Source organism: Mustela erminea, chromosome 19 (genome assembly GCF_009829155.1).
Source record: "Mustela erminea isolate mMusErm1 chromosome 19, mMusErm1.Pri, whole genome shotgun sequence".
Lineage (NCBI taxonomy): Eukaryota > Metazoa > Chordata > Mammalia > Carnivora > Mustelidae > Mustela > Mustela erminea.
Window position 1 is genome coordinate 56,319,047 of NC_045632.1, and position 15,086 is coordinate 56,334,132.

Genomic DNA, 15,086 nt, shown 5'->3' on the forward strand with positions numbered 1-15,086 from the left:
CCCCCCCACCCCGGTATCTGGCACCTGCGTGTGTTCTGTCATTCTGTCGGACAGTCATTCAACAAACATTGACTCCGAGCGAGTCACGGGAAAGAGGTCTCCACTCTGGAGGACGGGGCTACCTCCGAGGATACCAAGACTAGACAAAAAGCCACGGTCCAAAGTTGGGGGTGGGGGAGTGTCCTCGAGGCTCCAGCAGCTGGGGCATCTGGAGGAGCTCCCTGGAGGAAGGTGACAAGGCTGTGCGCCCTCAGCGAGGGGAGCAGCGGAGGCATTCAGGAGGCCGGGGAGTCCCCATGAAGGCTCAGCCAGGGGTCCTGGGGAAGGCCTCCCTGTTCTGCGCCCCCCAGGTTAGAGAGCCGGATCAGACACCTAGGAAAGGCCGTTCTGGCTGTGCTGGACGTTGAAACCTCACCTCTTCCTTGCAGAGGTTTTCCAGGAACGCCGTGAGGTCGGCCCCCTGAGGAGTGGCACCTGGGGGAGGCAGGAGCCCGGGCAGCAGCCCAGGCAGCCGGAGGGCACAGACCAAGCCCAGGACGAAGGCTGAAAAGCTGCACAGCGCTGACTGGCTCCCCCCACCCCCACATCCACCCACATCCAGCCCGAGGCAGTGACAGGAGATCAAGAGCCTCACCAGCGGCTGGCTTTGTACTTCTTAATCTGGGCTGTGGAGCCAGGGGCCCCTCCAGGTCCCTGCCTGGACACCTCATTAGCTGCCCATTAACGTGCATGACTTAGAAATTGGCCACTGGGCTGTGAAATTCCACTGAGGAAAACCTCTTAGTTCTGAGAGGCTTTGATATGCACTCCCTGCCGGCCTCCCAGGGCCGTGTGACCTTTCCAGGCTGCCTGGATGCACCCTGGGTGCCCCATCCGTGTGGGCGGGCGGCTCGGGTAGCGTGCACACCGGGCCTTGGTGGACCAGGTAGGGGGTGGTCGGCCCAGTGCCTGCAGGGACGCAGGACCGGCCCCCTTCGGTGTCATCCCAACAGGGGAGCACCTGTCATCAATGGTTCTTCTCCGGGGTGGAGCTCCTTTCCTTGTCCACAGAGTGTGGGTCTGACAGGTTCAGAACTGCAGGGAGAAAGATCTTGTTTCCCCGGACCTCTGTGCTCACCCACACGTTAGAAAGTTCTGGAACATGGATGAGGATGAGGATGAGTCCCCGGCTCCCCTCGTGCACTGGCTCTGTGGTCTGGGTCTGGGCCTTGCTGGGAGCCCCCGGGAAATAGGATCCCAACGGTTTCCACCCTACAGGGCTGTCGGCAGGATCAGGAGACTGTGCTCTTGGCACAGACGTGCGCAGCAGGTGTCATTCGGAATAGCGCATGGCAGACTCTGTTACTGGTATTTGTGTCTTTCCCTCGGTCTGATTCTGAACTTCCAGAACAGCGTTCTCAACACTGGCTGCCCAAGAATCGTGGAGGAACGCTTCTGGAGGCACGAGAGCCAGACTCACCCCCAGAGCTTCGGGTGACGGGGTTCAGGGGCAGCGCAGGCCTCCGGATCTCCACAAAGCTCCCTGAGAGCCGCTGAGACACTGTGGAGGAGGCGCACGGCTCTGGGCAAGCAAGGACCCTGCCTCACCTGTACTCGTGGGCCCATGGCCCCCTGTTTCCCATGGCTGCCCCGGGGCCTCAGACAGCTTAGCAGAAGCCTCCTGGGGCAAACCAGGAGCCCGTGGCCTGTCACAGGCACCCCATCCACAGCAGACAACCACGGACCCAAAGTTCTCCTGCACAAACTCACCACAGCTTGGGGACAGAGAGACCCAGCGTGCTCGTCTGAGTGATGGCCTGTGAAGATGTCCTCATCCTGATCCCAGACCTGTGAATGCATGAACGGACACAGCAAAAGGGACTCTGCCAATGACAATGAAGGACCTTGGGATGGCGGGAGTGTCCTGCATGAGCCGGGCAGGCCCTCGATATCCTCCCAGCATCCTTACCACAGAGACACAGGAGGGCTCGGAGGTCAGAGAGGAGAAGGCGGGGTCAGGACTTTGAAGGTGGAGAAGGGGGAGGAACACAGGCCCCTCTTGTGGCTGGAAAAGGCCTGAGACAGGTTCTCCCCCGGGGGGCCTCCGAACAGAACCAGCGCCACCCACACCTGATTGCAGCCCAAGAGGCTGATTTTGGCTTTCCAACCACCAGAAGTAGAGAATACGTATGTTTTCAGCGCCAACTTCGCAGAGACTCGTCACAGGGGCAACATGAAATGGATTCACCCTGGGTTCTGATGGTTGGGCCCCTCAGAGAGGCTGGAGGTCTGTGGACCCCCCACCTGCCCCAGCCCACACTCAACTGCAGGGCAGAGACTGGGTCTCCGGGTGATACAGAGCCCAAGGGCATGGGCCATGCCAAGTGCTGCTGTGCCCTCCTTCTAATGAGAGGCTGGTGCCCAAGTTAGGGCCCAGAACCCAGCTCTGGGGGAGAGAGGGCATTGCACCCTCGCACCCAAAGGCGTAGGCTGTTTCAGTAGCCAGAGAGCAGGCGGAGGGCAGAACAGTGAGGACGGCGCCCGGCCTCAGCAGGCCATCACCTGGGTCCTGACCCCGCGCCCCTCCTCTTTGCCCTGCCCCCACACCTGGGGAGATCTGGGGCCTTGGGTGTAAATCCTGTAACATAAAACCCACCATTGTTAGCCCCTGAAAAGCAGAGTCCAGGGGCGTACAGCACACTCACAATGTTGTGCACCCACTGCCGCCACGTAGTTTCCAGAACATTCCACCTCCCAAAGGAAAGCCCTGTATCTGTCAGCGGTCACTAGGCATCCCTGCCCAGCACACTAGCCAGCTATCTGTCCCTCAGCCGCCAATCCCGGACATTTCACATACACGCGAGCACACATGTTGTGGCCTTCTGTGTCTGGCTTCCGGCCCTCGGCAGGAGGTTTTCCAGGTTCATGACCAGTACTTCACCCTCTAGTGGCTGACAAATGTCCCAGTGTCTGGATGTGTCACTTTCTGCCCATCCGCTCATCTGCTGAAGCACACACCTGGGTAGTTTTCAGCTTCTGGCTCCTGTGAACAGTGGGGCTGTGAACGGTCACCTACAGATGCTGCTCAAACACCTGTTTTCAATGTGCTGGGTCCACGCCTAGCAGTGGAGTAGCTGGGTTGTATGGTCACTGTTTACCGTGGGGAGCTCTGAAAACAGATTTCAAGGCTCTTCCCAAAGAGCCTGTAATTTAGTAAGCCTGGGGCCAGGCCCAGGAATGGGTATGTCTAAGCTACTCACCTGTAGTGCCCTGTCACCAGCAAATGAAACCAGCATCCTGTGTGTCATCCTCCGCTTATGAAGGTAGTACCAACCGCGAAAAAGAAAAAAAAAAAATCAAGAATCTTACTATTTCTCTGGAAACTTCTATCTCATCTGTCAATGGGTCCTCAACTCCATTCTGTGTCCAGCAAATCTAAGTAGGATCCCCATTAATACCAGTAAGTGGGCATCCTTCCTGCCATGGGGAAAAGGGAAGCCTGGCGTTGAGGGCTCCAGGCCCAGGCCAGAGATGGGCTGGAACTCGGGTCTCACCTTGGTTTTCTCACCTGGGAAGTGGATGGGAGACATCACAGGTGGCTGGGACATCCACATGGCTTCACACAAGCAAGACCCAGGCCAACGCCAGGTGGGTGGGGGGCACTGTGCAGAAAAGGGGCGTGCACTCGCCACTGGGGCACCGTGCATGGGGCCCCCTCCTGTGGGGGCAGAGGAGGTACACGGGCACATTCAAGAAGACCTCAGACCCTCATGTCCTCTTACACAGGCAGGGCTGAGGGTGGTGACGGGGCACCCGCCATCCCCATTTCCAGCTCGCCTCCATTCAAAACCTTCCAGGATTCTGCAGACAGGACCCTGCCTGGGTCCTGAGAGAGCAGCACTAGAGACGAGTCGTGGGGCCCAAGTGCCACACCCAACCTGGCCCCACAGGGACCCCAGGGATGTACCTGTGGTTGTGGTGGGTTGACTGCCCTACTTTGTTTTTTTTTTAAAGATGTAGCTGTGCTCTAGGACGATGAGAGCTCGTGCCAGGGCAACAATAACTCCCTATAAGCAGGGAGTTGGCCCACTCTGGGATGGGGACATCCTCTCCAGAACATGCCGGTGCAACCGCTGACCAGCGGTCTCTTCTGGGAGACGGCATCTGTTTCCCAGACCCCAGCATCCACCGGTTCTCTTCGGAGACCTTGTCCCCGTCCAAGGAAGCGCCCCCCCCCCCCCCCACTGAAGACCTCTGAGCTCAGCCTCGCCCACTCCACTGTCCCTCCGTCCTCTCACGGTCCTGCCCAAGGCCTCCGTGTCCAGTCATCCTCCTAGCATGTCACTGTCCCGAAAGTGAGGCACTCAGGCTCAGTTCCAATCCTGCCTGCACCAGAGGTGAGGCTCTAGGACAGCTACTGTCCCCCACCCCCACCCCGGCCGTGCACGGGGACTCAGTGCACAGAGTCTGCTGGGTGCGGTCGGCCTGCCGCACAGCTCCTGCCGGCAGGCTTCGGGCTCGCACACAGGAGAGGATCCACCTCTTTTCTCCTACGTTATGCCTCTATAAACACGACGCCTTTGGGCAGGCACATCACAGCACAGGCTGCCAGCTCCCGGGCACACCCCTACCCACCCCCAGGGCTCCAGGATGGCTGTGAAGCTGCCCCGTCCTCAGAGGCCCACTAGGGTCTTCACACGGTCGCTAGTGAACTTCACCCTGCTACATCGCCCCCCACGTGGTTTCCCGTCACGGAGCCATGGTAACCGCAGGTCCCTAAAAATCTTGCTACACTAACAACTCTCCAATTCTCGTCCTGTCCCAACTCTGCAAGCCCATGGACCCTACGCCCAAGCCTAAGTCATACACATGTGCGCCCCGGCTAGCACAGTCCACCCCACCTAAACAGGAGAGCCAGTCCCGAAGGCAAGGGTCACACGTGGACACCGACCTGGAGGGCCAGGTGAGGGAGCCTCCCAGCAGGCAGGGACAGGGGGCATCTACCAGGGAGGAGATGCCCAAGTCTGCAGAAAAAACAGGCACACCCACGGCCTTCAGCTGGCATGGACTCTGCGGTCTAGCACTTTGTTCCGCAATCACATAACGTACCGTGTTAGAGGAACTCCGCAGCAGAACTGGAGAGACAACCTAAGTCACCAAAAATGTCTCTAATTCCAGGGTGCCTGGGTGGCTCAGTGGGTTAAAGCCTTTGCCTTCGGCTCAGGTCATGATCCCAGGGTCCTGGAATCAAGCCCCGCATCGGGCTCTCTGCTCTGCAGGGAGCCTGCTTCCTCCTCTCTCTCTCTCTGCCTGCCTCTCTGCCTACTTGTGATCTCTGTCAAATGAATAAATAAAAAAAAATCTTAAAAAAAAAAAAATGTCTCTAATTCCGTCACTCGCCACTATACTCCGGGTTTCAGGCTTTTCTGGAATAATCTAAAGACGTGCTGTCCCCGAGGCAAGGCCTGGGCATTCCAGCCGGTCCCAGCTCCCACAGCCTGCGGTCCTGTGCCCAGCCCGTCTCCTCATTCCCAGGACCTGCCTGGACCTGTGCAGGAGCACAGGCTGGGACCCCCGACTTCCACAGTGCTGAGGTGGGTGGTGAGCTGCCCACACCTGTGGGGGACAGGCAGTGGGACCAGAAGGTGCCTGAGCCCTGGGCTCTGACACACCCAAGCTACCCTCGGATGCGCAGCCCACCTGACAACCACGGGGCTACCGTAGGCCAAGTGCTGACGTCCTCCGAGCTGCTTGGGGCACAGAGAGCTCTGTGGGGACCTAAGGGATGCCTGCAAAGTCACGAACATGACCTCTGAGGATGGCCCGTCGCAGGGAGAGGTGGGCCTTAGCGACTTCTCCCTCATCCCGTGGCCTGGCCTTCTTCTTCCCCCCAGGACCTCAGCAGCACCCTGATCCCTCGGGTCTCTGCCCCTCGGGTCAGTCTGTCCTCACCTGCGACACGAAGGCTGAGGTCAACCAGTCGGCAGACGGAAACAGACCGGACGGGCAGGGGTTAAGTATTACTGGGCTCCCCCGAATGAGGCCATGGTTTCCTGTGAATGGCGCCTAAGAGATAAAATGGCCTTCATCCAAATTAGACAGCTTCACGCTTCAAAGGAGACAATCAGGAAAGTGAAAAGACAACCAACAGAATGAGAAAAAACATTCGCAATTCACATACCTGATAAGGAACCTGCACCTAGAATACAAAAACAAGTCTTACTCACACCGCGATAAAAAAAACCCAATTACAAACTAACTCCAGACAGACCCGTCTCTAGAGAAGACATACAGATGGCCCACAAACAGGAAAAGGTGTTCAACATCATTGTCTTTAGGAAAATGCAAATCCCAACCACAACGAAGACAGCACTTGACACCCACGTCGTGCTAGAAGGACGGGGTGGTCAGGGGCCTGGGTGAGGGCGCAGAGAGGCTGGGACCCTCGGAGCCCGCTCCTGGGAACTCATAATGGCACCCTCGCTTTGAATAGGAAAAGCTTAGCAGTTCCTCAGGAAAGTAAACGTGTTGCTCTAAGATCTTACTCCTGGGTATTACATGCAAAAGAGATGAAAACTGATGTCCGCGCAGAAACTTGTACACAAACATTCTTCGCGTCAGTTCTCCAAGGAGCTAACAAGTAGAAGAGTCCCAGCGTCCACCGACGGAGGAACAGATATACAAGGCGAGCCCATCTGCACGCCGTGCCGGTGCCCGAAGCCACCACACGAGCGCGTCTTACAAACGTGTACACGGAAAAAAAATGGGCCACGCATCATGTGATTCCACGCACGTGAAATGTTCGGGCCAGATATAGCTGGGGCTGCCGTGGGTTGGAAGGGAACGGACACAGCTAGACTTCCTGATGGGACAGCCTGTTTTGGGGGTGAAGAAGTAGTTCTGGAATCACAAGAGTGATAATTACACAACCTTGTGAATATACTGAAAAGCACCGAATGGGACACATCGGAGAATTTTATGGGACGTGAATTCGAGCTCAAACCACACCCTCCACCCCACCTCCCCCTGCCGCCCAGCAGGCTGACAGGGACCCTGTTCCAGGTGGTCATCAGGGAGAACCGGGGCAGGTAGAAGAAGAGCCTGTCACACCTTCTTTTCAGCTTCATACAGGTAATGCATATTTATTGAAAATTTTCTTCACCGACAATGGTGAAATCAAGACCCCGAGTTACAAAACATGATGGCAGTTGATACTTAGAAAAATAAAGCAAAGGTCTATGTTTCACAGATCTGTGCAAATTTCCTTCAAATCTCTGTCTGTCCTTTCATCAAAAAGGAGATCACGGAATCTGTGTTATTTCTCATGATGTCATAGTAAAAAAACCACATTCCACTGACAAAAAAAATAGCTTTGCTTCCAAATAGCTCAAGTCTTTAAAGTGACTTTTCCCAACAATAAATATAGAAAATAGCCTTTGATGAGCACAGTTCAGCTTGGTCAGAGCTTCCGCTGGTGTAAGGCGGCGCACCCCCGCGGGTCGGGAGCCCCCAGCCAGCGTGCCCGAGGCCCCTCCGGGTGGTTTCCCCGGAGACTGACCCACTAGCCCCTCCTGCAGGCCCCCGGGAGGCCCGCTGAGGACAGACTGTACGAGACCACGGCTGGAGACGTGACCCCTTCCCGGCGGGCTGCCCCTCACGGCCGTCCTCGAAGGCTCTCTTTGGCTCTCAGGGCCGGCGGGTCTGGGGTCACACGGAAGGCGTCTTCGGCGGGTGGGCCTGCTGCACGAGCTGGGGGCGCTTCACCCGGGGCTTCCTGCGCTTCGGCCGGCTCCTGGCCTTGTTGATTTGTACCACGAAGAAGGCCAGGACCACCATGGCTCCCAGGAAGGCAAACACGGGGATGGTCTGGCCCACCTCCTGGTTGTAGCGACCGGGCATGATCCCTGCAAGAGCACAGCGGTAACGGTCAGGGGCACCCGAGCGTCCAGCCACCGCCTCTCTGCCGCGGAGGCCCACGCGTCAGAAACGAAACGAAATGCATCAGCGAGGCTCACGGGGCAAACGGAATTTTGAAACCTTAGGTGAAGGGACGCAGGTCATGTGCAGAGAACAAATGAGAGATTCTCAGATTAGCAGCCTTGGGAGTGGAGGTGGGGGGTGGGCAGAGGTGTCCTGAGGTGAGGTTTTTGCTCCTTCCTCTCCCTATGCCCACCTTAGACGAAGCCCAGGACTGACCCTTCTGTCATACACAACCTACACAAAGGGGTGCGAAGAGCTGCTTCCGGTTCCTCTAAGTGCACGGGAAGGCGGAGGAGTCCGGAGGCTGGGCAGGAGACGCTGCGGTCAGACTGGCTGAGTGGGAGGACGGGGAGGGAGGCCAGGCGGCGCGGAAGGACGGCTGGCCACACCCCGACCCTCCTGGGAAAGCCGACCACAGACGGGACATGCGGTCAGAAGTCAAGAGTGGCACCTGGAGGACGCTTGGTTCCAGAACAAACCACCGTCGGTACACCGCCTGACTGCAGGCAAGGCCCTCAGGAGCTGGGCGTCACCACACAAGGCCCCCGGGGTTGGAACACATGGGCCACGGCGCCAGTTCCTGGAACCAGGAATCCCACGGGGAGCTGTAACCTCTCGAAAGAGCACAGAGCTCTCCAGGAAAAAAAAAAAAAAAAAAAAAAAAAAAAACCAAAAAAACTGCTGCCACGCTTTGCTGGAATGACTGGATCCTGGTCGCTCCAGGTAAAAGATGACCTGTCCCAAATGGTCTAGTCAGGCCAAAAGCCACTGCCCGTGGAGGGGACATTCTGTCACTTGGGATGAGGGGGCACAATCAGATCAGCTAAGAGGCAGAAACACGCTTTCAGGGGAGCGTCCCAGCCTAGGTGGGCCAGAACGGAGAATCAGCAGAGACCTCTAGGCTGAGGGTTTGGAGGCCAGCGTGGCTCAGCCACTGGCCGGGACCCAAACCACCCAAAGACAGAGGTGTTCCCCGCATCAGACACATCTGCAGAATTTCGACAAGAGTGTGCAAATTACTCTACAGGAAGAATTTCAGGTGTAACACCTGGCTGGAGTCTGAAGCCAGGAGCTGAAGCCAGGGCTCCAGATTGGTGGGAGCTGGCGGGGCTGGCGGGAAGGTGCGTGGACGTCTCTGCCATGGGGAAGCACAGCCAGCTATCACAAAAGAACTTTGTTTTTCTGAATTTGAAAATCACGGTAGAAAGTTCTGAAGGGAACAGAGTATGTAATCCCTGAGGCCCACTTCTGGCCGTGCTGATTCATACTACCGAGAAAGCACGGGGGCGCCTGGGTGGCTCAGTGGGTTAAGCTGCTGCCTTTGGCTCAGGTCATGATCTCCAGGTCATGATCTCAGGGTCCTGGGATCGCGCCCTGCATCAGGCTCTTTGCTCAGCGGGGAGCCTGCTTCTCTCTCTGCCTACTTGTGATCTTTCTCTGTCAGTGTGTCTGTCAAAGAAATAAATAACATCTTCTAAAAAAAAAAAAAGAAAGCACAGACCAGATGCTCCCAGGAAGGCGAAGGCAGGCCTACCTGGCTCGCCCTGAGGGGGTTGGGGGGAACCGGAACAAAGCGAGTAGGGTCTAGCACACCGAAGCCCCTAAGAACTGACCTCCGGGAATGTCCCAGGCACCGCTCTCTCCGGGAGACAACGGCCTCACTTGAGGGCGGTTCGATCGGAAGTTGGGTAATACCACTTTGTCCAGGTCAATGGAGAGCAGCTTCTGGTGTTTCCAAAGATTACTTCATGTAAACAGATCAAAACAGAGTGAAAATAAGCAGTCGCACTAGCTTACGAAGCATAGCCAATACCTGAGAAGTAAGAATGGATTTAAGGAGAAAGGTGAAGCCATGTCCCACCGACACCGACCTAAGCCCAACTGCGTAGCACACTACTGACAGCTCCCAGGTCCCAAGACAGAAATGTCAAATTGAGTCTGTACATGTCCTACTGGGTTCCTAATAGGCCCCCAACGGTCTGCCTCTGCTTCAACTGGACACTTCGTCGCGCAGTGGGAGAGGAAACCACCCAGGAACCTCTGAAAGGAGTCTGAAGCCAGGAGCTGAAGCCAGGGCTCCAGATTGGTGGGAGCTGGCGGGGCTGGCGGGAAGGTGCGTGGACGTCTCTGCCATGGGGCAGCACAGCCAGCAGAGCTTGCTTTCCAAGGAACCCAGATCAGCGCGGCCTAGGAGGCTCCATGGGTGCCAGGAACCAGCCAGCCTCTGTCCTCAAAGATATCACCACAAGGGAGGATGAGGCAGACACACAATGGCGGAGCCATCAAGAAGAGCCAACCGTGGGAATGCACGTCGGCCTTGCCCGCTGGGCCAGGACGAGGAAGAAGGGTGACGTGTCCACTCTGTCAACGCTGGCCTCACTATGGTAGCTGCACAGCTAGTCTCATTCCTGATGCTGAGACCCAGCAACATTTTGGGGTCATACCTGACACAAAGAGAGGCTGACATGCTACACAGAGCAGCAGCAAGCTGGCAGGGGTGGGGGGCGCCCCGATTAGAGCAGCAGGCTGCCAGGGGGCCACATGAAGACTGCTCTGGCCAACTCAGGAGAAAGGAATACAGTGTGTCTGCTGATTACGAGCTCCCTGTTTTTCTGCTTCTTACGCTTCTGGAATCAAGTAGCTGGCCTTGTACTTCGGCCAACTGAGGCAAAAAAAATACTCCACTCTCTGGGCACCTGGGTGAAGGGGCACCAGGGGAGCCCGAGTCTGGGAAGGTGCTTGATGCGCAGGGAAGGCAGAAGCTCCTCTCAGCTTCCTGCAGCTGGGCAGCTGCTTGGAAAATACCAGTGAGCATGACAACCTCTCCTGCCTCACAGGACTGGACTTTACCATTGAGATTCCAGCCTCTGAAAATCAAACTGACAAGGTCAAGTTATAGAATCCAGGCCAGATAGGACCCTGTGCCTGAACAGATGCGGGCTGTGCTGTATTCTGACATGAGATCCGGCTCTGGAATGTAATTATCTGGCGATGGCACCTTCTAGTTGAACAACGGTGGAAAACAGCACACTGCGTTGTGGTCCTCCAACACAAGGACAGAGGGGTCACCCGGCCCACAGGTTCCTCTCGAGTGTGACATTCCTGCAACAGCTCTAAGTAAAGACACCCGGTGCCCAACAATGAAACTCAGAAAGGGGTCATTTCAGAAACAGACAGAAACTCGTGCTCAGCACTGGACTAACGGACACCAACCCTTTCCAGGGCTGTCTAGAGCCATCTGACGTGGTCTCAGATCTCTCAGCTCCAGAACTGAGACCCAGATGTAGATCTCTGGGGACTGAAAATAATTTTCAGCAAAATGTTTCATGTGAGATAAGGGGGAGCCTGATGGGCGGTTAAGAAGCAATTCCCGGGAGTGCTGGCGGACGCCAACCCCAGGTGCTGCACGGCGTCCATGACGACTGGCTGGTGGCGGCCAGAGGCCCGGCGTGGGCGCACCTAAGGACACAGGACAGCCTTATCTGCTTCTAAGTCCCCAACAGCACGGGGGGAGAAACTGGGCTTCGGCAATTCTGGCCAACACGGGCTGTCCCCTGACTAGGACCTGCTGACGACAGCTGGAGCGAAGTGTGGCCTGAACGCTACAATAATGGGAGGTTATGAAAAAATGGATGTAAAAATGGAAACTTATCAGAAATTTTTAAATGACGGGATATTAACTAGAATGGAAAACGACTCTGTAATTAAAGTTTCCGGCAGAAACAAGCTGAAGAGAAGATGACGTGAACACTGCACAATCCCACTGTCTTCTGCCGAGCGCGTTCTCCAGAGGACACACGGGCCGCGACTGGTGCACTGAGCAGTCTGTTCACGACGTCCGGGCCTCCTCCTCCCAGCGGCTCACTGCGTCGACGGCGGTCCTCTGTCCCCTGCCACCCCTAGCCCCAGCCCACCAAAGCCTGTACACACCAAGACCCAAGCTAAGTGGGCAGCGTGGCAGGGGGAGCCCCGGCGGCCAGGAAGCAGGCGCCGTGCTGCCGGTGAGGCGGACGGCTGCCCGCAGCACTGTGCGAAGGAGAGGCGTGGGAAGACCGCCCCCCCGCTGGCTGGGACACAGGCCCCGCCTCACTGTGCCAGGACCCCAAATCAGGACAAGCCCCCATTCTTCTGTCCAGAAACAGGGAGGAGGAGTGAGGGGCAGAAAACCAGGGAAGCAGCGTGCTCAGCGGGCTGCGGCACCCAGAGAGAAACAGCAGGAGTAACTCTCGCTCTGGCTTCTGAAAGCGAAGGGAGCAGAGAAGGAGTCGATGGCGTCCGTGAGACGAAGCAGCAGGCAGACCCGCAGCGTCCGGGCACCACACGCGAGGGCGACAGGGACTAGGGGAAGGGCGCGGACACGTACTCCAGGCCAGGCCCCAAGCGGGAACGCACACCTCCCCCGAGCAGTCTCGGCCCCCTGGACTGACAGAAGAACCTGTCAGCATTTCAGAATCCACACCACAAACAGGGAGCACTCGCCTCTCGAACCCCAAACCAGAAGAGTCAGAGCTTCTGTTCAAGTGACAGCACTGTCAGACCTCAGCTTTTTAAGCAAGAATCAAGCAAACCTAACACAACGCTAATTACCCAAAGCGCTTCCTTAGGCAGGACACCACCAGACAGTGTAACTGTGAAGGTCGATATGGGGGCTCACCAATTAAATAACATCACAAATGGCAAGCTAGAAGATCAGATGATTCGATAATGATGTCAGTAAAATTCCATCCTCTCTTATAAAAAAAGAGTAATGAATCACAAACCCCGCAGAAGGAGTGGAAAAGCACAGGAAAGCACTAACCTGGGAGCCGTCTCGTTTAGAGGCTGTGGCTTGGCCCACGACAGGTGCGGACAGGCCGGCAGAGCCCGAGGCTCCGGGCCTCCCAAACGGGCCTCAAGGACCTTGGAGTACCGGTGCAGGTGGTTCCCTGGGGCGGCAGCAACACCAGCGACACAAAACCATGGTTGTTAGGAAGACGCCAGGAGACAACTGAGGAGCCTTAGCCTGTCTGTCTGCCTGCCAACAGGCCCACCACGTACCCTAGTAACCTGGCTCCCAGACGATGACCAGTGCCCCCGGGGGACGCGTGCTCACTGCTCACGGCAAGTGAACAGAGCAGAAGGGCCACTCCCTTTCAAGTGGCCACGCGACACGCAAGGCCGTGGCTGGGCGACCTTCACTGACCACACTTCCACACACTGTAGGAATGCTTCTGGAAGAAAAGCTTTCTCTTTTGGAGTGTTTACTTCTCAGGCAAAACAAAAAAAATGTGCATCTTTAAATTTCAAAATTTCTTCTATTTCTCAGACTTGTGCTGTCCAGTACCGTAGCCGTGTGTGTGGGTACAAAGCACCTGAAATGGTGTGTCACGTTCCAATGTTTTGGTATACTGGGCCAAAGAACTTCACTAAAATGAATTTCACCCTTTTCCTTTTACTTTTTTAGCACGGCCACTGGAAGATTTACAATTATATCTGCAGCTCACACTACGCTTCCGGTGGTCCCAGCGGTGAGGACCTGAACACTCCGGCCTGGTGTGCACACAGGCCAGCCGTGTCCGACACACAGTGGGCAAGGCCACAGGTCGCTGCGGCTCACCAGCCAGTGACCTCGACCAGTTACATCTCTCAACTCCTGTCTCTTCATCTATTCTCCCAGAGCTCTGAGAGGCCCGGGGCAGGTGATCCGTGTACCTGGCACTCAGTGAGTGCCCAGGAACGCTGGCCCTTCTCCCCACAGAACCCCAGGAGCCACGGCTCCATCTGAGCGGGCGTGATACATGCTGACTTGGGGACACGCGAGAACCTCGGCGTTCGCGGCCTTTCTGTTCCCACAACAAGCTGCCTGCGAACGCTGGCGACAGCCGGGGCTCGCCACCTGGCTCTGTTCCTCGCAGGCACGATGGCCCACGCACACTCACCTTCCATCCTCTCTGGAGTGGCCGAGCCGGCTCCGCTGGGAGGGCGCTGCCGGTTCCCGGAATGACTGAGGCTGGGAGGGGTCACCCCGTAAGACGTGTACTGAAGGAGTGCATCAAGGAGCCAAAAGCAGTCTGTGGGTTCAATGGGCATGCCGTTTAGGGATTAGAGTGTTTTCAAGGAATGCTATAGGAAATTAAAAGCCCCCCAAGTGAGGAGAAACAGGACGAGAGGAGGTCACCTATTCCTGAGAAGACCACACCCTCTGCGGTCAGCGCCAGCCCACAAACACCAGCACGACGGACAGGACCTGACCGTGGGTTTCACTCCTAGCCCCGGGGCTCACGTGGGTCAGTGCCACTGGGCACTGGGCTGGACAGGCTGCCCGAGCGCCACCTGACTCTGGGCCCCTCACCAAGAGGACAGAAATCCCACCCAGGGATGGCCGGACCACATGACACCTGCTGAGCAAAGAATTGCTCAGAAGAACAGGGCACCAAAGCTGCTGCCCGTTCCCGGAGGCTGTCCTGGGGGAACTATCGGGATCTACACTTTGAGGGGTGAGCCGAGACCACTGTGTGCACGCCACTGTAAGTGAGTTCAAGGTCAACACAAGGGCAGAGTCTAGTAATCTGGGCCGCTGGGCCCCACACACAGCACAGGGGAACAGGAAGCAGTCATTCTGAGGGATCCAGCAGGGAGTCCAGGTGCTGGGCTGCGGCCGACGGCTCATCACAGACCCACACGAGGGTCCTTGGATCAGGACACGGAGACGCTGCGGTGTCTGGAAACCGGGCACCACTGCCTCCACGCAGGTTCGGCCCACGCCTGCCACCGCAGACCCGGTGCCACCAGCAGGGGCTGGACAGGCCGCCGACAGGCAAGGCCAGCAGGAGCTCTGCTCCCTCAAGGGCCCTCTGGCTGCGTGCGAGAAGCAAGGCCGCTGGCAGACTTCGAACCAGGACAGTCCTCTCAGGCATTTAAAATTTTAATAAAGACTCTTACCAGATCTCCAGTCTTAAAAGGAAATCTCTATGGAAATAAAACATTAATCTTCTTTCAACTGTGACTTTAACCTTTTTTAAAAAGATCAACCATATTCTAAAGATTTACACAAAATGCTAGGAATTCAGTCAAGTTCAACTTCACTCAGAGATGCACGCACACCCAGCTCTCGCTCTAGGGGCTCGGCCCTCTGCTCCGGCCGGGCT

At 56.8% G+C, this 15,086-nt stretch overlaps 1 protein-coding gene across 1 annotated transcript in view; it reads right to left on the reverse strand.

Moving 5' to 3' along the window:
- Positions 1-7,093: 7,093 nt before the first annotated feature.
- The window catches only part of MBTPS1 (membrane bound transcription factor peptidase, site 1), a 52,222-nt gene continuing 44,229 nt past the window's right edge, over positions 7,094-15,086 (reverse strand). Inside the window, exons 20-23 of the mRNA XM_032325879.1 lie at positions 13,878-14,009; positions 12,758-12,884; positions 9,573-9,703; positions 7,094-7,883 (exon numbers count right to left, since the gene is read on the reverse strand). Coding sequence (XP_032181770.1) covers positions 7,687-7,883; positions 9,573-9,703; positions 12,758-12,884; positions 13,878-14,009 — 587 coding nt within the window. The 3' untranslated portion in view covers positions 7,094-7,686. The remainder of the gene's footprint in view (positions 7,884-9,572; positions 9,704-12,757; positions 12,885-13,877; positions 14,010-15,086) is intronic.